Below are 23,256 nucleotides of genomic sequence, written 5' to 3' on the forward strand. Positions count from 1 at the left end.
TGCAGACCATTTAATGAAACTAGTCCCAGATATGTGGAAGACAATATACAGCCAGTTAATGTTTTGTTTTTATCCAATCACATTAACCGATGACTCTATTTTACTCAACAATTTAGACATCCTGTTACATACTGATAAAACTGTTGACAACACTTAGAACTTGTACTGAAGAATTAAAATGTTCTTAGCAGAATCAGGTATTACTTTATTTCTTTCTTTGGACCACTGTGTCTGCAACTTTGGCATTATGAGGTGCAATAGCAAAATAAAACTGGACAAGTTTCAATAATTCTGCATCTTCTGTATGAAGTATTTTCAATTTTTTAAATGCAGTATCAACTGATCAGTGATGTCTAGTAGGCAGATTATTACTTTGGTTATTATTTTCTAACATTTTAAATTTGAAGGATTTATATTAAATGTGGGGAAATCCAGACTTTTATTTCATCTGAAAAGAACCTGGCTGGATGTCATGTTTACTAATGAAAAAGAGATGTCCAGGCAAACACACAATAACCCTGGAGGAATTGCCATGAGCTGCATCCTTTTGCTTGGAGAAATAATATTGGTCAGCTAATGTATAGACTGCCTTGCTGTATCACCTGTGACACTGTGTTGACATGTTTGGTATCTTCTTTCTTTGTAGAGTTTGGTACTGATGTTATTGTTCACAATGGTCAACATTATGCAGCCAAACTAGATGTCAAACATTGCCCTTCAAATTCAGGCTGCCGTTCGATTGTGAAACAGGCTGATGGAAATACTCACTTCCAACTGACTGAGAATTTCGTGTTTACCATGAAGGTAAGTGAACAAAACTATCTCAAATAACTTTTGGTACAGTTTGGTATTTATCTGAATTTTTTCCTTTAATAAATACATGATGGCAGAACTGTACTGTATGCCCTACAGGCAAGACCACTGGAGACTCCTACAGTTCGATGCTCTTCTGTTGATAGCGGAATAGTTAGTAGCTTAAACGTCTGTCAATTACGCTATCTACTGCTGATGATATGCTTCTTAGTGACAGTCCATTGGTTTAGACCAAGTCAAGTGCAGTGCTTGCATGGTGTCAAGGAAAAGGTTAACAGTCTGACAGAGTGACAGCAGCACGGTTGCCTAGTCATCCTGTCAGCTGGTCCACTTTCCAGGAGGTTTCATGAATTTGAAGGGCTCAAGATTGATTTTGATTTATTTATCAGAATTTTCTTGCTTTTGATTGAGAATATTTCCTTTTACTTCCAGCTTGAGCTGATAGATCTGCAATGCAACATCTGGCTCAAGGGCATGTTTCTGCAATCCCAAAATGTCCACGATTTTTATAAAATACTTTCTCAACAGCAATATACTCGACTGTACTGGCAAGCTGCTAAAAATCTTTCACTATTCGGTTCTATTTGTGTATGGAAGGTTTTCTTTTCCTGTTGTGAAATTGACCAAGTCCCAGCAACACACATGTTTAATGGACTTTAATCCGTGCAACTCCATGCTGTTGACCGTATTGTGAGCCCTTGTTCCAAACATAGAACACATTGTACAGTCCAAATGTAAATAGACTGTCCCATCTCAGGTCACGGTGTTCTTTGTTTTGCTGAAAAGAATGAATTTATGTACCTGCATACAAAGTGTTGTTAATATAAAATATGCAGCATTATTATTTTTGTCATCATATTCTGTTTAATTATGAAGTTTTTGAATGCAAAGGGCTGCCCAGATCTGGCTCTTAAAGACTTTCCATTAGTCTAAACCATCAGGGGTTCATAAAGAGTTTACCTGACGATTAAATGGGTGTGTGCGTCATTTGTGTAGGATGTTGTTTCTTGTTTTAACCTTCACTACTATTCTGCACAGATATTCCAGCAGTGACAGAGAACAGTCTAATACAATATCCAGGTATATCGAGTGAGTATTATACGTTAGTTGATGACCTCTGAATTCTACTTGCAGCATGTAGTTGGCCTGTGTATGGTTCAAGTGTAAACAATTGATCTCTATTTTGTTTGCATTAGGTTTAAACCACCACATGTTGAAGTAGTTGTTTGGTTTAAGGAGATCTTGAGCAAACATGTCTTCAGCTGTTTTGAAATTGCTTGAATTAGCTGTCAGAATTATGTCATCAGCATATTTGAGCTTTTTGAGAAACCATAGCTTGTAAGTCTGCAGTGTAGAGGTTAAAAAGAAGTGGAGCAAGGACTGAACCTTGTAGTAAGCCATTGTTTGGTCTTTAGCATTTGCTTATACGTCTGTTGAGATACACTTCTGTAAATCTATTATACACCATGTTATTGAGCAAAGATGCAAGGGTCTTACAAGGAATTATGTCGAGAAATTTCAGAATTATTCCATGTTGTCAGACTATGTCATATGCTGATGTTAGGTCTAGGAATACAGATGAGATTTCCTTTTTGTCCTGGAATCCTTTCTCGATGTGACTGGTTAGTCTGGTCGCAGCTGTTTTGATTAGGTCTGAATCCTGCCTATTCCTCTGATTTGTTTTCGGAGACCTGTTGAAATTCTGTTGTAGATCAATTCTGTAGCATATGCTTAGCAGAGCAAATGATCTATATTGCTCTGCATTATTTTCTCTTTTTTCAGGCTTTAGTACAGCAGCTATCTTTGTTCTCTTCAAAAGGGATAGGAGCCTGTTACTTTGCTGGATGTCACTGAAAAATCTGATAAGCCGTTATAGAGTTTGTAGATCACAAAGCCCTGCTGCTTTTCCAGTCGTTGTTTCTTTCAAAGCAGCTCAGATCTCTGCAATGGGAAGTTGGTTCAGCTTTGGATAGTCTGCTTTTCAGCTCTTTTTGAAAGTTTCTGGCTTCTTCCTTCTTGTCTGTTGGTTTTCTTGTTAATCTGACACTCTTACATGCAACATTTTCTGAAATTTTTGAGCTCTTACTAGTACATTTTGGAGAACTACCATCCAACTTCCTTAAAAGTTACCATGCTTGTTCTGCTGGAATGTTGCAAGATCACGTTAGCTCTCGGTGATTTCCATTTCTCTTTTCTGACTGCATCTAAGCAGTGGAGCAAATCATCTGCAACCTCTGTTTTATTAGGGAGTTGGTATTCTGTTTATAACTAATAGCATCTGTGGATCTGGCAAGGAATATAGTCATTTCAAAATCCTCTAAGGACGTGCTTCTTCGTTATGGCATTTAAAAGTCCAATAAACCAGTTGTTTGTTTTAGAGGAAACCATTGTATATTATGTTTCATCTCCTTGGGGAAGTCTTCTCAGTTAGCCTTTCTGAAATTCCACAAGGATACTGGGATAGATCTTGCCCAATTTAACAAGCACTGATCTGTGCTGGGTATGAGAGAAACAGTTTGGTACTTTCCTGCTGCAGTTTAAGGGTCTTCCTTACTAATCATTTGAGACAAAGCAGAGATCCATCTGCCTGAACGGAAGGAGCCTTTCTCTCTGACGTCATAAATTAGGAAGACGTCCTCAGTTTAATCTGCAATCCTATGTCCATCTCCATTGGTGTCTCTGTAACCCCATGCAGTGCTCCTGCTATTGAAATCCCCTAGGATGACTTTTGGATGATTTATGTTCTGGACAGTTTCATTACACCAAGGCTGCAGTGGAGGTTTGTAGACACTTATTATTTCTAATCCTGCAGTTTTAATTCTGGTTGTGAAGATGTTATCTCTGTAATGCTGAGAGTTTCTACCTGTTTGATATTTGTGAAAGATTTGAGCAATCCCTCTGAATATTTTTAAGGAAACTAATTCAGCAAAGAGAAGTTTCATATTCTTCTGCTCGGTGAGCAGCAAGAAAGGAAAAACAAAAAACTAAAAAACACATTGGATTGGTTTCTTTGGTCTGTCAACAGTGGTGAATTAAATCCTGATTTAATGCTGTTTTCTGATGAGGCATGGTTTTATTTGCATGGATGTGGAAATTGACAAAATAACCGTTATTGGTCATGCAAGATTCCAAGAATGATTCATAAAACTTCACTTCATGCCCTAAACCCTTTTACTTGTTTACTCATTTGGAATAAATATTTCAGGTTCCCTATGGGAATCAAAATCTATATCACCCTTTCACTCTGGCATAGTGAGTACGGTGGCGTGACCCCCTGGGCATGAACAGCGAGTAGCTCACTGAGCTTGCTGTACGGGATACTTGTCTCGCTCCGCTCACTTTGCAAAGTCCACTTTACAAAGTTCTACTTTACACGTCTGGATATGGCTCGTGACGTGAGGAGAGAAAAGGAATAGGTTAAATGTGTTTTATTTTATGTTTAATTCGGAACTCCACCTGCAGCCATCTTCTGAGAAAAGTATCTATTAGTCTCCTCACATGGAAGAGTTATGATACTCATGTTAAAAAACAGTTGAAATAAACTTCACGAATGAGCTGCGTCGAAATTATGTTTCTTCGGATTTAGATTCTTGTTTTTACAATTTAATTTTCTGCTTCGTGGTTCAGGCACTTGGTCTTCATCCTCACTATCTTCATCTTCAATCAAATCATCAAAGTAGGCCGACCTTTTAGACGAGGAAGGTGTACCTGAAGTAGAAGGTGTGATTGAAATTGTTGTCACCAGAATCAGATGATAAATCACTATCATCATCTTCTTCTTCAAAGTCACAACCTAACATGAGGGCAAGAGCTTCCTCTGCAGCAGGTCTTTAACAATTTAAAAGCGATTGAAAGTCAAAATGAGAAGCACAAGCATGTCAGCACAGGGGAGCAACTTGGTGCGAAGTGAGTAACATACCGGACACATTGCTTTCGTCTTTGAACTGGTTACCCCTGTCATCTGGTGACCATAGCCATAACTATAGATTCCCAAGTCAGCCACGAGAGACCTCCAAGGCCAAACTTCCCCAGCAGTCTATCGTAGCAAAACAGCCAAAACACACGCGACTTCTACAGCATGATATAGATGCTTATTCCCATAGGGAACCTGAAATATTTGTCCCGAATGAGTAAATTACCAATATAAATGGTCCGTTATTAGACATTATCAATTTTCCAGCCAACTCATTCCTGGTTGCCAGGCTATGAGGCACAGCTCTAGCACAACTGCTACAGCAGTCCACCGGCTGTGCGGCACAGCTCCCTCCCGACCGCTAGAGCAGTCGACCGGAGTGAAAGGTTTAATGCCTCCCTTAATTCTGACTGATACATGCATGGTGTGGCAGAAATACCTGACGAATTTCAGACATAAATATCTCAGCAATACAACAAGTCATTCACAATTTTGTTGCGCAGTTTAAAAGAGCAGGGTTTGCCATTTACATCACATACAGTAGATTGGAGTGAACTAAAGGTCGTATTGCCACAGCTTTCAAACAGGTGTTATTGTCGTGGTGTGTGCCGTCTTGGCCCTGGAGAACATGTGCATTGTCTCGTCCGGACTAGTCAGTCAGCCAGCCAGCCAGTCGCTAGCATGGTGTGGAGTGGTGAACACCGAGGTTTCGTATTGAGACTTATTTCAAAAATGCCAACTCTGTTACCACAACACAGTGTTTGTTTCGCAGACACTTTGGCTTAGGTCAACATGAGAAAGTTCCGAGCAGGAACACCATTCTGTTATTGGGTGAACAGTTTGAGAAAAAGTGGTTCGAGTGTGAAAACGAAAATAGCTGAGTTAGCTGGAAAATTTATAATGTCCAATAACAGACCATTTACATTGGTATTATAAATTTACTCATTTGGAACAAATATTTCAGATTCCCTATGAGAATCAACATTTATATCATCTGATGGCCAAGCAGGCATCAATTTTTGGTAAAGAGACAAAGTCTCTTAGTGCATTGGCACTGCCGGTGGCTCCAAGTAGCCTACGCAGTGGCCTCCACGGTATGCACTAGCCAGCGTATTGGTAGGTGTGCTGGGTACCATCTGATGAGCCCACCCTAGCACACGAGGGCGAAATGCTGGCAACCAAGAATGAGTTAGCTGGAAAATTTATAATGTCCAATAATGGACCATTTACATTGGTATTATTATTGTGAAAACGAAGCCGCCTGTGCAGACCATCTGTGCAGTGAGACGCTGTTACGCAATCACCTCAACATTTGGTGCGTAGGCATTCACGTGCTATGGGACTCTTGGATTGCACCGTAAGGAGGATTTTACACGCAGACTTGAAGTTCCATCCGTACAAAATGGTGGGTGTTCAGAAACTCGGTGAACGTGATTGGGCCAACCGCAGAACGTGTTGTGAGACTATTCTGGAAGCTGTAGCAGCTGACACCAGTGTCCTGGCAAGTGATGAAGTGCTCTTTCATTTGTCAGGCTACATTAATAAACAAAATTTTCGGTACTGGTCCGCAACCAATCCCCAACAGCTCCATGAGCTGCCTCTCCGCAGCGAGCGTGTTACTGTTTGGTGTGCTGTCACTGATTTCGGAATTGTAGGCCCTTACTTTTTTGAAGAGGAGGATAGAACTGTAACAGTAACATCGGATTGTTACGTACAGTTGTTACGCAATTTCCTGCGGCCGACACTCACCGACTTAGGGAATCCTGCTGTGTGGTTCCAAGAAGATGGTGCCACTGCACACACAGCCAGGGTGTCGATGGGTCTCCTCAGAGAAATGTTTTCAGGATGTCTCATCTCCTTACGGAGTGACGTTCCATAGCCAGCCCGTTCCCTTGACCTTGCCCCGTGCGATTTCTTTCTCTGGGGATATTTGAAGGATTGCGTCTTCCGACATAAGCGGAGAACACTACATGATCTGAAAGCTGCCATACATTAAGAAATCGAGGCAATACCACAAGACATGCTCAAGCGAGTCATGTGGAACCTCAGGGTTAGGCTTCAGAGGTGCATCGAACAGGACGGTCAGCATTTGGATGGCATTATTTTCAAAACCTAGTCTGTATGTGCATGTGACACAAATGGCAAACACTACTCTTTCCAATTGTGCAATAAATCTTTAAATGGCATATTGCGTTGCCGAGTTATTTATGTTCGAAATTTGTCAGGTATTTCTGCCGCACCCTGTTGAATTAATACTGAATGAGCTTTTTCCTCAACTGACTGAAGAGGGAGGTTTGTTTGGATATTTCCAGCAAGGCAGTGCTTACAGCACATACAACTTGTAGTTCAGTGAATGCAGTGCATGATTGTTTGGGAACAGAATAATTAGTGCAGGTTTATGGCTAGCTTGCTCTCCAAATTTAATGCCTTGCAACTTCTATTTGTGGGGTAGTTTGAAAGGTATATAGAAGTATCCCCGATTCACAGAAGAACTGAAAAATCCAATTTGTGTTAACATCTTGAAGATTCATGAGGTTGAATTACAGAGTGGGAAGTGGAATATCATCACATGGTACAACACTTGTCTACATGCTGAAGGAGAGCATTTTCAATACTTACAGTAATGTGCGGTTGGTTTCATCATTTTTCTGTCTGATTCTCCATTAATCGAAAGTGATAGTTTTTACGGGCACACAGGACCAGTACATCCGGCTCCATGGCTAAATGGTTAGCGTGCTGGCCTTTGGTCACAGGGATCCTGGGTTCGATTCCCGGCAGGGTCGGGAATTTTAACCATCATTGGTTAATTTCTCTGGCACGGGGGCAGGGTGTATGTGTCGTCTTCATCATCATTTCATCCTCATCATGATGTGTGGGTCACCTACGGGAGTCAATTTGAAAGACCTGCACATGGCGAGCCGAACATGTCCTCGGACCTCCCGGCACTAAAAGCCGTACGCCATTTCATTTATTTTCAGGACCAGTACGTCTGTGACTGCACTCTCGATTTCCGACATGCAGCGTGCTGGAAGGATGGTAATGCTTGCAGGATTTGCCCTGTATTACTTGATTTGCCGCTTGTTTGTTCCTTTCCATTACTTAAATAAATAAAAATCTTATTGGCTACTGTAAATTGTTATTCAGAGTTGACACTTTGCTACCCAATATTCAGCACATTCATCTATGCGTTGAATGACTGTCATTTGTTTACTCCTCATGGTCTTCTTGTGGAGGACGTGATCGGTCCGTCCTCAAGGCTGCCAACCTGTCTACTTAGGAAATAAGATAAGCACTAATTCGAAAAGTGAATTATAACATTTTCCTTGCCATATGGACAGTATGCACTGCAGCGATAGATAAAAGCCTCTCAGGAGTAGTGTGGACCCAATGGGGAAACTGTTCTCATGACAGAGATTGGCTTTGCTATTCTGTATTCCGCATTGTTTCCTTTACATGTTCTATTTATTTGTGCTTTATTTTGCTGGGCCTTCATCACTGATGGGAATTATGTCACATCCCACTTTATGTCAGCCTGTAGGAATGCAAGTAGCTATTTCAGCAATGGAGAATGGTGGGTGCTGCTCTTTATTAGGTTATAAAAGTAAATGTACTTCTGGGGGCATGCTGGTGGGTTTCTAAACACCGCAATGAACACATCTCTCCTCTGAAGGAATTCCAAGTAAGACTTGCATAATTTCTTCTTCCTTATGTTACAAACCTTGAGTAGCATAGTGTCGACTTTTGCATTATTATTTATAGTTCAGTACAGATTTTGTAAAAGAAACTAATTTCTAATATGTCTGAACAGTGACACAAATGCTTTCCAAAATAATGACTTCTCTATTTTAAAAATTTCCTCCTTCATTACATTTTCTTGAATGATTATTCTGGTAAATACTTCTGGTCTTCATTTCTAATTTCAGGAACCAAATGGGAAGGGTATCTGGTTGGATTACCTACTGGTGGTTCCTGCAGATCGGTACTCAGAGAGTGTGTTGAGAGAAGAGCCAGTTGACCATACGGGAACATTCATCACTGAGTGTGGGAAGAACCACTTTTACATGGATGTGAATGATACAGGTATGAGAAGTTCTGCTGTGAAGTTGTTTCTTTCCTAGAGACTTTTATCAACTGATGTTCAGTAAAATATTATTGCCTGATATTCAAAAGAAAAAACATTACAGATTTGTCAGGAGTGAATAAAATGCCCACTTACTTGTTTTTTATTGACTATTGGCTGTTGTACCTGCCGATGATGGGTTAGTACTCAGTGTAAAGTTATTGTTGATAAGTTATGGGCACTTTAGACATTGCTTTCTTCCGGCTCAACAATTTAAAAGCATCTGAGCATCTGAGGTGTAGGGAGTTGTCCCCTGAAAAAAGGACAAATGATCACATGGATATGCACCTTACAAAGATAATCACTACTACAACTATCACTATCTCCGTGATGACTTAACAATATTTTCATGTCACCAGAGCTTGCTGTTAATGGACTTGGCAATAAAAACTTGAATTAGTAAATATCTCCATTAGAGCCAAAAATCTGTCATAAATAACGTGTTCAAAATTAAATTTAAAGTTTAGTTTGAAACATTTTAAAATAAAGCTATATGTTTGTAAGAAACCTTTCCAATTCCCTTTTCAACCCCCTTAATCACTTGATTATCATAACGTCAAGTAGCCCAGCATCAAAGGTAGCATGATTGTAAAAAAAAAAAAAAATGCTGAGTTTCATAAAAGTATGTTTTCACAGCAAAGAAAAACAAATAAACAAACACACAAACTTGCCAACAAAAATTTAAACAGTAGTCTCTAATGTCTTGATATAACAACAATCATTTTCATAATGTACAGACAAAATATAATTTTTATTTGTAGAGATTTGGTGCCAGTGATTGTTACTGGTATCACATAGATACATCAAAGTTATAATGTTACTTCTTCATTTTCTGCTGTTTTTTCCACACTCTGGTGGGGTTGCGGGTGCAATCTGTGTAGATGCGGCCCAGTTTTTATGACTGAATGCCCTTCCTCACATGAACCATATCTGGAGAGATGGTATTCGCTATTGTGTGTTTCTACTGTCATCGTTGTTATGATGTGTTGTGTGTATATGAAGAAGAATTTATTAACCCAAGGAGTGCCAAGGATCGCTAAAAGTGGCTCAGTGCGCGCCTTCCTGTGGTGCCAGGATTGTTTTTTGAGATCTTCAGTAAAAGTGTGTTTCCTTGACTGTTATGTCATCTGTTGGTGAAACATTCATACTACATCGCGTTAAAAGTAGCTGCCTCTGTGGATCCATGGTAGAGTGTCGGCCTCCGGATCCCAAGAAAGCGGGTTCGAACCCGGCAGAGGTAGTCGGATTTTTGAAGGGCGGAAAAAAGTCCATTCGACACTCCATGTCGTACGATGTCGGCATGTAAAAGATCTCTGGTGATACATTTGGTATTTACCCGACAAAATTAATTCAATCTCAGCCATAGACGCCCAAGAGAGATCCGGTTTACTCTAGGTCCGCTAGATGGCAGACAGAGTAAACCGGAACATCGAAATTGGCGAGCAGACAGCCAGATGGCGTCAAATCGAAATGTCTGCAAAAAGGCAGCTGAGGCCATACGATTATTATTTATTTTATTACGTTAAAAGTCTCTAGTTTACACTTATCACCACAATTGTCACTTTTGGTAGTATTTGTTGGAGTTTTATATCTTCACAAATCTTGTATCTAGTAGTTGTCATGTGACTGCAGTAAACAAACATGGCAGCGTCGAAATAAAAAACTGCAAACTCAATTGGATATTTTACAAGCTTTTGATGAGGGTAGTGACCTTAGTGAAATTGATAGTGAAAATGATTCTGAGAAAATAGAAAATCCAGGGGAGACTGGAGGAAGTTTGGATAATTTGTCAGATGACGATACACCATTGCAGACAACTGAGGAACTGCGCTGTATGTGCGACGACAGCAGAAAAGTGAGGGTGACATTGGCTGTAATGTGGAAGTCCATGAAACATGCTGGGATCAATTAGAGCACTTCTTCAGAGCAAGGGGACACAAAAGGAAGAAAGCTCAGGAAGAGGAAGTAGAATCAGAATAAGCTGCAAGGAAAAAAGTGAATGTTTTCTTTTTCCCCTATAGTTGTCTAGGAGTGCTAATTATGTACAGCTTTTCTTGAAACTTTCAGCATTATTTCAGCATTGTATGGGGAACATCTTTGATATTTATCTTTTTTCTTCTGTTATGACAATGAATTTTTTGTGGAATTTCAATTTGTATTTTCAGGATAACAAAAATTCAAACCAACAAAATGTTTGCTTTCTATAAAGGATTTTTAGTTCTATATTTTCATTTTTTAATATGTATTTTTATCATGAAACTACTCTCTCTGTTTAAAATGGTGTATATATTGTTGGTTTCTGATAATATTTACTAATTTCATAAAATATTGTCTAAACCACTACAGTTTCAGCATTATCGCATGGCACTACAAAATCTAGCATTGGCACTTGTAGGGTTAAGATAACTGCAAACACTATGTCTTTGAGCCAGAATGAGAATAATTAACCAGATTCAGTTAAAATCCCTAACAATAATGGGAATTTAAAAGGGGACTTCTGACAAAAAGGCCTCAATGTTGACCATTTAGCCAAGGAGGTGGACATATTTACATTGTTACTGTTTGTGAAAGTTAGTAATAAATATATCTGTCTGTGAGCAAGGAGATTTCATTGGTTCATTGTTAGTGTTTATGCATGTGTCAGGGTTTCATCCATCTTGCTTTCTTGAGTCTGTTGGTAGAATCTGTTGTGTTCACTTTTCTTGTGGGGTAAGAGTTAGGTTTTTTGTTATTTGTATTGATGTTATATTTGTGTATAATGATGGCTACATGAAAGACTAAATTTTTGTGATGGATTTGCTTTTTCCAGGTTTCTGCCGTGATGCAGTTTTCTCGCTCACTGTTGACTACAATGATGGAGCTTTGCCATGTCAGTGTGATTTTGAAGGATCATTGAGTTTTGAATGCGAGAAATATGGAGGACAGTGCAAGTGTCGGGAGAATGTGATTGGTCGCAAATGTGAAGCTTGCAAGACTGGATACTTTGGATTCCCTTACTGTAGACCATGTGATTGTCCATCAACTGCACTTTGTGAAACACTGACAGGTAAATATAATACAGAGCCTTCTCTGTACCAAGCCTCCTTCAGCCATGTCTGATTTGCCAAAGGCAGTTAGTTGATTTTGGTTTTCTTTCAAGTCTTCTTATCTTCCTGTTAGTCTTTTACCAGTTTCTATCCATTCTAGTTAGTCATCATCATCCTAAACCATCTCCAGTTTCCCGGGTGTGGTATATGAGCCTCCTCCATCTCATCCTGTCCTTGTACCATTCCTCCTCCACCAACTTGTCCCAATCATGACCTCTCAGCAGTACATCGGTCTTAACTAAATCTATCCATTTCCTTCATGACCTTCCCACAGATCGTCTTCCTTCTACTTTTTTGAGGTCAACTACAGACCTTATATTTGCAATTTGGATGCTAATGGAAAAATACTGGGAGAAGAACAAGCCTTTATTTCTAATAATTTTTGACATTGAGAAAGCCTACGACAGTGTACCAAAGGAAAGAATTTGGCAATGCATGAAAGAACTTCAAGTGTGAGACAGCCTCATAGACAAAGTGAAAATGTTCTATAGTGGGAATAGAAGTTGTATTCAAGTAGGACGTGGTTTGTTGGACTGGTTTGTGTTAGTCATATATACATAGTGTTCTAGGCAAGGGTTCAAGGAGGTGCCTAACCTCTTAGATTTTCCTCAAAACTGCAATTTATTCCTATAGGAATTACAAAATGTAGAACAAAGCATCTGTTATTAGGAATGAAATGAAACAACAACAAACAGCAATAATAATAATAATAATAATAATAATAATAATAATAATAATAATAATAATAATAATAATAATAATAATAATAATAATAATAATAATAATAATAATAATAATTCCTCGGCTACTGTATGTAGGCATTTTGACTTGAAGCCATCTAGGATGCCTGCAAGTCAATTTTGACATTCCGTTTTATTCTACCCCAGGCATCGTCAACTGGCCGGTAGTCCTGTTTGTGCACTGCGATGATGGCTGAGCAATGGTGATTGTGCATGCGGTCAGAGTGAGCTTATTCAGGGAAGTGCACAATGATGAGTTGGTTGACAGAGTTATATACCGTAAATATCAAGACATAGAATAAATGTTGTACATTTTACGAACTTCATCATGTAGATTCGTATTGATACAGTTAAAACTAAGAAACAATGTTAGGTTTTGGTCCACCCAATCAATACACGTCACTTTACAAGTGAACTATTTAATTAAAAACATATTAAAAACATTTAGGGACATGTTTCTTCTCTATTCGAGACTTCATCAGCCATAAAATCATGTGGTAGATTACTCAAATCAGAAACTGAAAAAATGTAAAAAAAAAAAATGTAAGAACCCCAATGTCTTTTAAAGACTATTTGCAAAATGCAAAACATATTAATATATATACATTATTTACACAAATTGACCTCACTTCTTGCAAAAACTTTTGTCTTCAATGTTAAAAATGAAATTAATTTGAAAGACAAGCCTGCCATAACGTCTCGTATGGAATCAATGTCCATTGTTGCTGTCCGTATTTGAAACAGAAGTTCCATTTTTAAACTGTTGAGAAAACATAGGAGAACAAATATACATATTATATTTAAAGAGGTAGCTTAAAACTTCTTGCAAATAATCTTTCAGCCAAGTTAAATATGAATGATCTTACTTGAAAAACGTTGCAAGCATTGTTAGAATCTGGTAGTTTCAGTGTGTTGACTGGGGAGATCGAAATTCCGACCTCAGAAATGGATTGGTACTAAATCCATGTCAGAACAATTAAAAGCATAGACTTGTAAAATATTCTTTCAAAATTTAGCTAATTTGGTAGAAGAAATCTGAAGCCTTATGAGACCGCCTGTCGTATGACAAAGACCAGCACTGCATGACCACCATATTCGTGGCTTAAAACCTATGCATAATCCTTTTTGAAAAAGACAAGGTGTGTTGTAGCGTGGCAAGAAGCAAGTCAGAGCGAGGCTCATTCTAAACCAGCTATAGGGAGTGTCATTTACGACCTTGTCTTTAAAAAAAAAAAAAGGATTATTCATAGGATTTAAGCCACGAATATGGTGGTCATGCAGCGCTGGTCTTTGCCATATGACAGGCGGTCTCATAAGGCTTCAGATTTCTTCTACCAAATTAGCTAAATTTTGAAAGAATATTCTAAAAGTCTATGCTTTTAATTGTTCTGACATGGATTTAGTACCAATCCATTTCCGAGGCTGGAATTTCTATCTCCCCAGTCAACACACTGAAACTACCAGATCGTCGCCATAAGACCTATCTGTGACGGTGCGACGTAAAGCCCCTTGCAAAAAAAAAAACCTACCAGATTCTAACAATGCTTGCAACGTTTTTCAAGTAAGATCGTTAATATTTAACTTGGCTGATAGGATTTATTTGCAAGAAGTTTTAAGCTACCTCTTTAAATATAATATGTATATTTGTTCTCCTATGTTTTCTCAACAGTTTAAAAATGGAACTTCTGTTTCAAATACGGACAGCAACAATGGACATTGATTCCGTACCAGACGTTATGGCAGGCTTGTCTTTCAAATTAATTTCATTTTTAACATTGAAGACAAAAGTTTTTGCAAGAAGTGAGGTCAATTTGTGTAAATAATGTATATATATTAATATTTTTTGCATTTTCCAAATAGTCTTTAAAAGACATTGGGTTCTTCCACTTTTTACATTTATTTTCAGTTCCTGATTTGAGTTTTGTAATCTAACACATAATTTTATGGCTGATGGTCTCAAATAGAGACGAAACATGTCCCTAAATGTTTTTAATATGTTTTTAATTAAATAGTTCACTTGTAAAGTGACGTGTATTGATTGGGTGGACCAAAACCTAACATTGTTTCTTAGAATAAATTTTGGTCTATATTGTTCTGTATAGTTTCAGATACAAAATATATCGTTAATAGACATCATTTCATTTATTATTAGACATGTATTAAACACAATAACATGACCCAAACATGTTTTTGGACTCAAATTTGTAAAAGTATTATACCACAGCAAAGATCAGTGCATTCATGTTCACAATTACTTTAAATCAAAAATAGCTATTTTATTCCAAACCAATTTTATAAGAATAAATAAAGTATTAAAATTCCTGTCCCAAAATGAAAAGTAATTTATTCTTTAAAATAAATTTTGTATTTGCTTAGTATCTATTAAAATTATCAGTGGTTGACTGCCCTGAACTCCTCTGCCAGGTTGAGCAGATCAGACAGTAGAATTTTGGCCTCCTGAACTCAAGTTGGCATTTTGTATCTCAGTTCAATCCAATGATAACTGAAGGTGCTCAGATATGCCAGCCTTATGTCAGTAGATTTATTCACACATAAGAGAACTCGTGCGAGACAAAATTCCAGCACCTCGGCTTCTCCGAAAACTGTAAAATTAGTTATTGGGTTGTAAAACCAATAACATTATTATTTGTTCCCCACTTCATCTGCTGCACATCCGCTGCTTGAAGGACAGGCCTGTGCAGGCAAGTAATTCCAGCTTACATGATAGTATACAGAGTTGATGGCTCCTGCTCTACCAACATAACTTAGTACTAATTTTATTATATATAGGCAAGCCTAAAGTTGGGAAATTTGGATGACAATGTCTGCTATGGGTAGGATTAGAATAGGGCAATAAATCAATCAATTTTTTTTCTGTGGGCTTTAGGATCTAATACATTTAGAAGTTTATTATATTCATTGGTGTTCTGAGTATGCATGAAGAACAGTGTTGATCACAGACAGGAAGCTCAAAACTGGTTTGCCTCCAACGATCAATCCTGTCTCTCCTGATGTTCAGTTTTTATATTGAGGTATGTGTGAAACAAGAGGAAATTTTACAGCTATCCTCTCTAGAGAATTACTTTGAGAAATGGAGGCTTAAACCTAAAACAGAGATGTCATGCTTTCATCTGAACAACCACCAGGCTACAACCCAACTGAAAATTAATTTCTGTGGTCGAGACCTGCAACATAACTGGCTGCCAAAATACCTGGGCATTACAGTAAATTACATGCTTTCTTACAAACACCTTCTGAACCTGTCTAACAAGCTAAAAACACACAACAGCGTCATTTGAAAATTATGTGGGTCAATTTGGGGATCTGGTGCAAAGACTTTGCAATCTGCTTTAGGCATAGTTTTCTCTCCTGCTAAATACTATGCACCAGCTTTGGGTGAATAGCCCCTATACACAATTAACTGATACACAGTTGAAAGCATGTATGCATCTGATATCTGATACAATACAGTCCACATCATTTCATTGACTTCCAATTCTGTCAGGTATAATTCCACCTGATTTGAAAAGAACAAAACAGAGAGTACAGGAAGATCTGCATTAAACCTCAACTGCCTGTCCTGGAGAATATCCCTGCTGTCAGATGTCATGTCATGTCATGTCACCTACCCTTATGTGTTGTTGCCAACTGGGTCACTAACAACTTCGACCCTTTGAAGGAATGGGACGATTGTTGGATAGTCTCACAGATATTTCCCTATTATCTTCTCCCATAAAAACCTTGTCAGGAGATTCCATCTACCACACAAGATGTGGACCACTCTGAATAGAGTCAGGAAAAAATATCAAAGATACACTGACTCTCTTTACTAGTGAAAGTATGTTTCAACACCAATGTGAGACTATGGCACCCCACAATAAACAGTTTTCTACATCATGAGTAACTGGAAGTTGTGGGTCTATCCAGGCAGTTGGAGTGACTTCCTCAGACCAACAGATGAAGCAATAGAGCGACTTAAAGCACTTGATCTTCAACTATGATGTGCCACTCATGGAGAGATCAGTGTTTGAAGACTACTGCTCCTCCTCTCCTCCTCCTCCTCCTCCTCCTCCTCCTCCTCCTCCTCCTCCTCCTCCTACTACTACTACTACTACTACTACTACTACTACTTCAGGAATGACACAATTTGGGGCAACAAATGGGTATAGTATCATTTTGGAAAAGTGAGAGAGAAGCACCGCTGTTGGTATGGTCATGTCAAATGTGCAGCATCTGGTTCAGTTTTAAACTCAATATTCCATTTCGATGTTGACAACTAACACCCTGAAGAATGACCACAACAGTGCTAGCAAGATACAATAAATTCAGACCTGAAGTTTGTTGATCTGCAGCCCAACACTGCAAAGACCAAGCAAAATGGCACACATTGACCCTCAAAGTGGGCCCTGCACCATTGGGAGAGGAGGAGGAGGAGGAGGAGAAATAATCAATACATTACTGAAAATAGTTTTTTATTATCATCCTTATCTCTGATTTCCTATTTACTTCTCCTCAGTATTCACTCTTTTGTACCTCATAACCTAACTTTTTGTTTTGTTTTTCCCCCCCTTTAAAAAACACCAATTCCACTGTCACAATCACCACCTCCACTGCCTTTTAATTGTCCTCTCTCTTTTGTTATTCATACTTATTCCTATTTTTCTTATGCAGCAGATTTACACTCTGTGCTCTGTCTTTGACAGAATTCACTTTATGTATTTGTGAATGTGGCATGGTCTCTGTTCCAGGTGAATGTATCTGTCCTCCACGTGTGACTGGTGAGAAATGCGACCAATGCATTCCTTACACGTATGGCTTTGATCCCATCATTGGATGCGAGGAGTGTAACTGTAATCCTCTGGGTGTGGAGCGTGGCAACCTCCAGTGTAATCTGTTCAATGGCAGCTGCGAGTAAGTAGTTCATAGTGATGCTGAAAGTCCAACTATTAGCTTGTATTCAGTAATCTATAGGATATTGAGGTCCTTCTTGCTTTCATATAACAACTCCTAGTTCTGAGAATGGATTCAAAAACATTCTGTTGACAAAGCAAGAATATACAGAAAGGTAGGTGTTGGGTTAGACACTCGCGCACTACCCGTGTCACAGATCCTTGCACCAACATTAAAAAACCACAGAACGTCATCTATACATGTAAACACAGTTCAAAACACAGAACATACTTTCACACGAGATTTAATTCTCCAGACATCTACAAACCACAAACAATCACACCATTTTCTTTTTACACACTCCCCCGAGTCCTCCATTTCCAAAGAGTACATAACCAGGTTCAAGGAAGTAAACAACACAAAGAACACATATTACTGGTTTCCCACATCCTCCCCCCTTGATTGTCGCACGAAGCAACAATCAACTAGGCTCAAAGGTTCAGTTTCTCAGTAAATTTTACTCTCCTTCCGCTTCTCGTCACCTGTACCTCCCTCAGTGGCGACATTGAAGGTTGTCGGTCTCTGTCATCAACATCAGTGACAGGACTAACATCTGAAGGTGAGGATCCCTCCAACAAGTAGAGTCTCTGTAAAGGGCGGGTAAGTTCACCAGAAGAAGTCTTCAACCGTACCACTCGTACCACACCATCTCTTCCAGGATATACCTCAAGCACCTTGGCAATAGGCCACTCGATCCGTCTTTTCTGGTCGCAACCAACGAGCACAATGTCCCCTTCCTTGATTTTTATAGTTTCACCACTTGACTTCTGATGACAGTGTACAAGCTGGCCCAGATATTCATCCCTGAATCGTTTCCTCAAGTCCTAACGTAGTTGCTGGATATATTTCATCCTTTTTGTTAAACATTTCTCATCTATCAAGTCCAAATCAGGAGTACTCACATTAGGCAGGTCTTGTAGAAACATACTAGGCGTGATTGGACTCAAATCTTGAGGATTTTCTGACATGTAAGTGAGAGGTCGAGAGTTTATCAGAGCCTCGCAGTCACATATTATACTCAGTAGTTCTTCGTAGTTTAGAGACGCTCTTCCCAGCACACGACGAAGGGCTCTTTTGATTGTTTGGATGATCCGTTCCCACCAACCTCCCCACCAGGCAGCGGTTGGAGGGTTGAACTTCCACTGGATTCGTAGCAACGAGGCATCTTCTTCTATCTTGCTCCAGTCAATGGATCTGAGCAGGTTATTACTCCCAACAAAGTTGCTTCCATTGTCGCTGTAAATTATCTTTGGCCTTCCTCTTCGCGCAATGAACCTACGAAGACTCATAATAAATCCATTTGTTGACAGAGTGGTTATTAGTTCTAGATGAACTGCCCTATACACGGCACAAGTGAATAGTACAATCCACGACTTCTGTCCTCCCTTGAGGATTAGTGGACCTGCAAGGTCTGTTCCCACAACTTCAAACACCGATGCGTCCTTCACTCTATCTTCTGGAAGAGGGCACTGCACTTCTGGAACCATACCTTTGGCTTCATGTCGTCTGCATTTCTTGCACGATGCAATCACATTTCTAACAGTTCTTCGACCTTTCAGTATCCAGTATCTCTGGCGCAAGTGAGCTAGTAGTATATGAGTTCCACTATGAAGCAGTCTTTCATGTTCCTCCTGAATCAAAAGCTGAACTAGTTTATGCTTGTTTGGCAAGACAACGGGACATTTGAAGTTATCATCGTCCTTCCTTTCCACAATTTTCGTCTTCACCCGCAGGATTCCCTCTGCATCCTTGAAGACACACAGAGATTTCAAATTAGAAACCCTTTCTTTGGTGAACGTTTCCTCTTGTACCAGTTGTATAAGCTTCTTTTCAGCCCTTTCTATCTCTTGCACTGTTAACTTCCCTTTATACCTTTCATTTCTTTGTTTTTCACTATTCTTCACAAATCTGAATATCCATGCCACCATCCTCACTATCTTGGTATACTTCGAAAAGTACTCCAGAAACCATGAGGTAGTACTACCAACTGTCATCACTACCCCTTTCTCCTCTTCCTGACAAGAGGACTCTATGTCCACAGCCATATTACTAGGCCATTCCTCCTCAGGTAGCCTTAGCCATGCTGGTCCCTCCCACCAGGCAGATTCTAAGAGTTCTTTAGCCGAACATCCTCGCGACGGGAAGTCAGCAGGATTTTGTTTCCCAGGAACGTGGTTCCACTCATTCCTTTGTGTGAAGTTTAGTATCTCCTTTATTCTGTTCTCTACGAAGGTTCCCCATTTTCCATCCCTCCTAATCCAACTCAATACAATAGTCGAATCAGTCCAACAATATTGAGGAGTCTCCAGGAGACCTAAACTGTTCTTGACAGTGACTAGCAGTCGGACACCAATGCAACAAGATAACAATTCTAGTCTAGGCATAGTTACTTTCTTCACCGGTGCAACTCGTGACTTCGCTAGTAACAACTGCACTGTCATCCCACAGTTACTTTCACTTCTTAAAAATACAACAGCTGCATAGGCTGAAGCACTAGCATCACAGAAGACATGTAAAGTGTATGATGTTCGATCGCTGCTTGAAGTAAATCGTCTAGGAATTTCAACATCAGCCAAACAATGCAATTCTTCTAACCACCTCTCGAAGTTTCTTTGCAGATCTTCCGAGACCTCAGCATCCCAGCTTGTCTTCTCTTTCCAACTTTCCTGCAATAGTTTTTTCGGTACAACAGTGACAGGACATATATACCCTACAGGATCAAATACTGCCTGACAGACAGACAAAATCTTTCTTCTTGTTACAGGTGGCTCTATATTTTGTATTTTCCCTACACAAGACAGGCTATCAGTTGTTCTGTTCCATAGTAATCCGAGTACCGGTATGGTTTCTTGAATCACATCGCTTTCATTTAGTGCAGTACTCGCCCAACTTCGTAACTCAAACTTTGCCGTGGCCATCAAACGAGAAGCCTCTTGTATGAAAGAGTTTAATTCTTCTTCCGAACTGACTGAAGCAACACAGTTGTCCACATAAAATGAATGCTTGAGTTTTTCTGCAGTTTCACGGTACCCAGCAGGACAGTTATCAAGATGATGCTCTATAACAGCTCCTAGAATGAACGGGCTGCAATTTACACCAAATACCACACGACAGTGGCGAAAAATCTTAATCTTCCTAGTCGCATAATCATCCCACCAAAGGAATTTCAGATAATTACGGTCCACTTCGTTCACAGAGATTTGCAGAAATGCCTTCTTTATATCTGACACTACTCCTATTTCTCTTTCTCGAAATCGCAGCAGGATGGATGGTAGAAGTTCCAGCAAGTTGGGGCCTTTCTCCAAACAGTCATTTAGGGACAGCTTTCCTCCTTGTTTACTGGAAGCATCAAACACGGGTCGGCACGTTGTAGTTGAATCACTCTTGAAAACTCCACGATGAGGCATAAAGTATCCCTGCTTGTTTCCAATGTCATCATCAACTTCTTCAATTATATTTTCTTTTAGCCAGTCTTGTAGTACTGAATGATATTCTTCGTATCTGTTCTCGGAGACAAGTTTTGAAGTCATCGATGCAAGTCTTTTCTCTGCCACCATTCTGTTATTCTCAAGATCCTCTCTTCTTTCACACCAGGGTAGGCAGACTTCATATCTACCATCTTTGTTAACAGCGACTGTTCTCTTGAAATGATTCAGAACTGCTAACTCCACCTCCTCTCTGTTTTTCCTGTCTGCTGGATCTGTAATCCCAAGCACATCTAACCTCCAGAGTCTTGCCAGATCTTCACTATGTGTTAGTAAGGATGTTACCAGGTTAGCCGTGTTACCATGCCCTGTATTTTGGGTTGTTCCCATTATCACCCAGCCAAGACGAGTTTCTTGTGCCACTAAGCCACACTGTAGTCCTACCATATTTCCCGTGAATAAGCTTCCTGCATAATCAGCTCCAATTAAAATTTCAATAGTAGGATGACCAGCTCCAGTGTCAGAGACTACAATGCCCTTCTCTTTTAATTCTTGCAGGCAAGCACTTTGATTAATGCGAGGAATTGAACCACATATAGAAACTTGATCTAAGGCTTCAATCTCACATGAATAATTTCCTGTCATGCTCTGAAGTGATACTCGATATCTCTTGTGTACTTGTCTTTGCGACGAGATTCCCCCAAACAGAACTTGTGTGAGATTTTCAGATCCAACACAAGAACAAGCCATTTCCAGAGCAGTCTTCTTTAGAATATAGGAACGCTGGGATCCAGTATCTATTATCGCCCTTACCACACGTCGACCACCCTTAGCTGTGATAACTACCATTAGAGTCTGCAACAGGACGTCTGGAGAACAACAGTGGTTTGCACCAACGACACTCGTGTTTTCCCTCCTATTTTCTTCTGACAATATTGGTTTCTCGTTATTTCTAGGCAGATCAGAACACATTATGGGATAATGTTTTTTCCCACAGATCAAACATTTTAGTGAGGATTTACACCTTACAGACCTGTGTCCGGGTTTTAAACATGTGAAACAAGCCCGTTTAGATTTTAACATGTCTGTCTTTTCCCTAAGAGACATTCTTTGGGCTTTAAAACACTCCTTACTCTCATGAAACTTCTCACAAAATACACAAACATTTGATCGTGTATTCTGTTTTTCACTAGTGAACAGATTATATGCAGCAGGTACACTTTCATCCTCTGAATCTTTTCTTTCATTGGAGGTTTTACCTGATCTATGAGTCAGTTTAAACCCAGTTTTAGCTAACATTATCCTCTCCTCTCCTTCCACCTCAGCCTTTAGAAATTCTAGCAACATCTTCAATTTTTCACTGTAATCACTTGCCTGAGTCACACTTGAACTACTCCTCATCCAGATTCTCAAAAGCTCCTCTGGAATGCTTGATTCAACAAGTGGAAACAAAATTGCCGCATGCTTGTCAAAAGTCACTTCAATGGATTCCAGCGCTCTTAAGTAACACTCAAGTTTATCGTACAGTTGTAAAGTATGTTCCTTACCTTTCACACTGGTGGCATTTTTTATGACCAAACCTAGGAGCTCTCTGATGTAGAACTCTGTCAGCAACTCCTTCTTACCAAATCTTTCAGTCAGTCCGTCCACTGCCTTCTGATAGTTTTCTGCAGTCGGTGGATAGCTGTCGATGATCTCTCGTGCTCTTGTTCCTGGAACTGTCGCCTGGATCAGGTACTGGAATTTGTCTTCCACTGCTATGTCTTCATCTTCATGAATTCTGCGAAACTGACTCCAAAAAGAAAGCCAGTCCTTTATGTCACCGCTAAATTTAACCAACTCAATTTTTGGTAATTTCATCTTCTTTTTATGTGCCTCAACAGAACATGCCATCTCAAACCTATCATTTTCTTGGGTTACACCTAACCTCTGAGTGTGTGCTTCTATTTTGAATCTCACAGCGTCCATTTTATCCCTATATTCTTCAATATTGGTATACTCATCTTCATATTTCTTATCACTGCCTTCTTCTTGCAAAACCAAGTCCAGTATTTGCTCATCTAACATCGAAAGTTCTTGAAATAAACGTTCCAATTTTACGGACATTAACCTAACATCTTCGTCATTTATTGCGTCTTTATTTAGCTCATCTAGTAAAAGTCGGGAGGTTTTCGTGAATGATATTCTCACAGGTTTCCGTTTCTTACAC

At 39.4% G+C, this 23,256-nt stretch overlaps 1 protein-coding gene across 1 annotated transcript in view; it reads left to right on the forward strand.

The window, feature by feature from the left end:
- Positions 1-23,256, forward strand: part of LanA (laminin subunit alpha) — a 389,558-nt gene that overhangs the window by 172,733 nt on the left and 193,569 nt on the right. The window contains exons 20-23 of the mRNA XM_067152600.2: positions 647-804; positions 8,650-8,806; positions 11,656-11,892; positions 17,421-17,583. Of these exons, the coding sequence (XP_067008701.2) occupies positions 647-804; positions 8,650-8,806; positions 11,656-11,892; positions 17,421-17,583 (715 nt within the window). The remainder of the gene's footprint in view (positions 1-646; positions 805-8,649; positions 8,807-11,655; positions 11,893-17,420; positions 17,584-23,256) is intronic.

The sequence above is a fragment of the Anabrus simplex genome, chromosome 8 (genome assembly GCF_040414725.1).
Source record: "Anabrus simplex isolate iqAnaSimp1 chromosome 8, ASM4041472v1, whole genome shotgun sequence".
Classification (NCBI taxonomy): domain Eukaryota; kingdom Metazoa; phylum Arthropoda; class Insecta; order Orthoptera; family Tettigoniidae; genus Anabrus; species Anabrus simplex.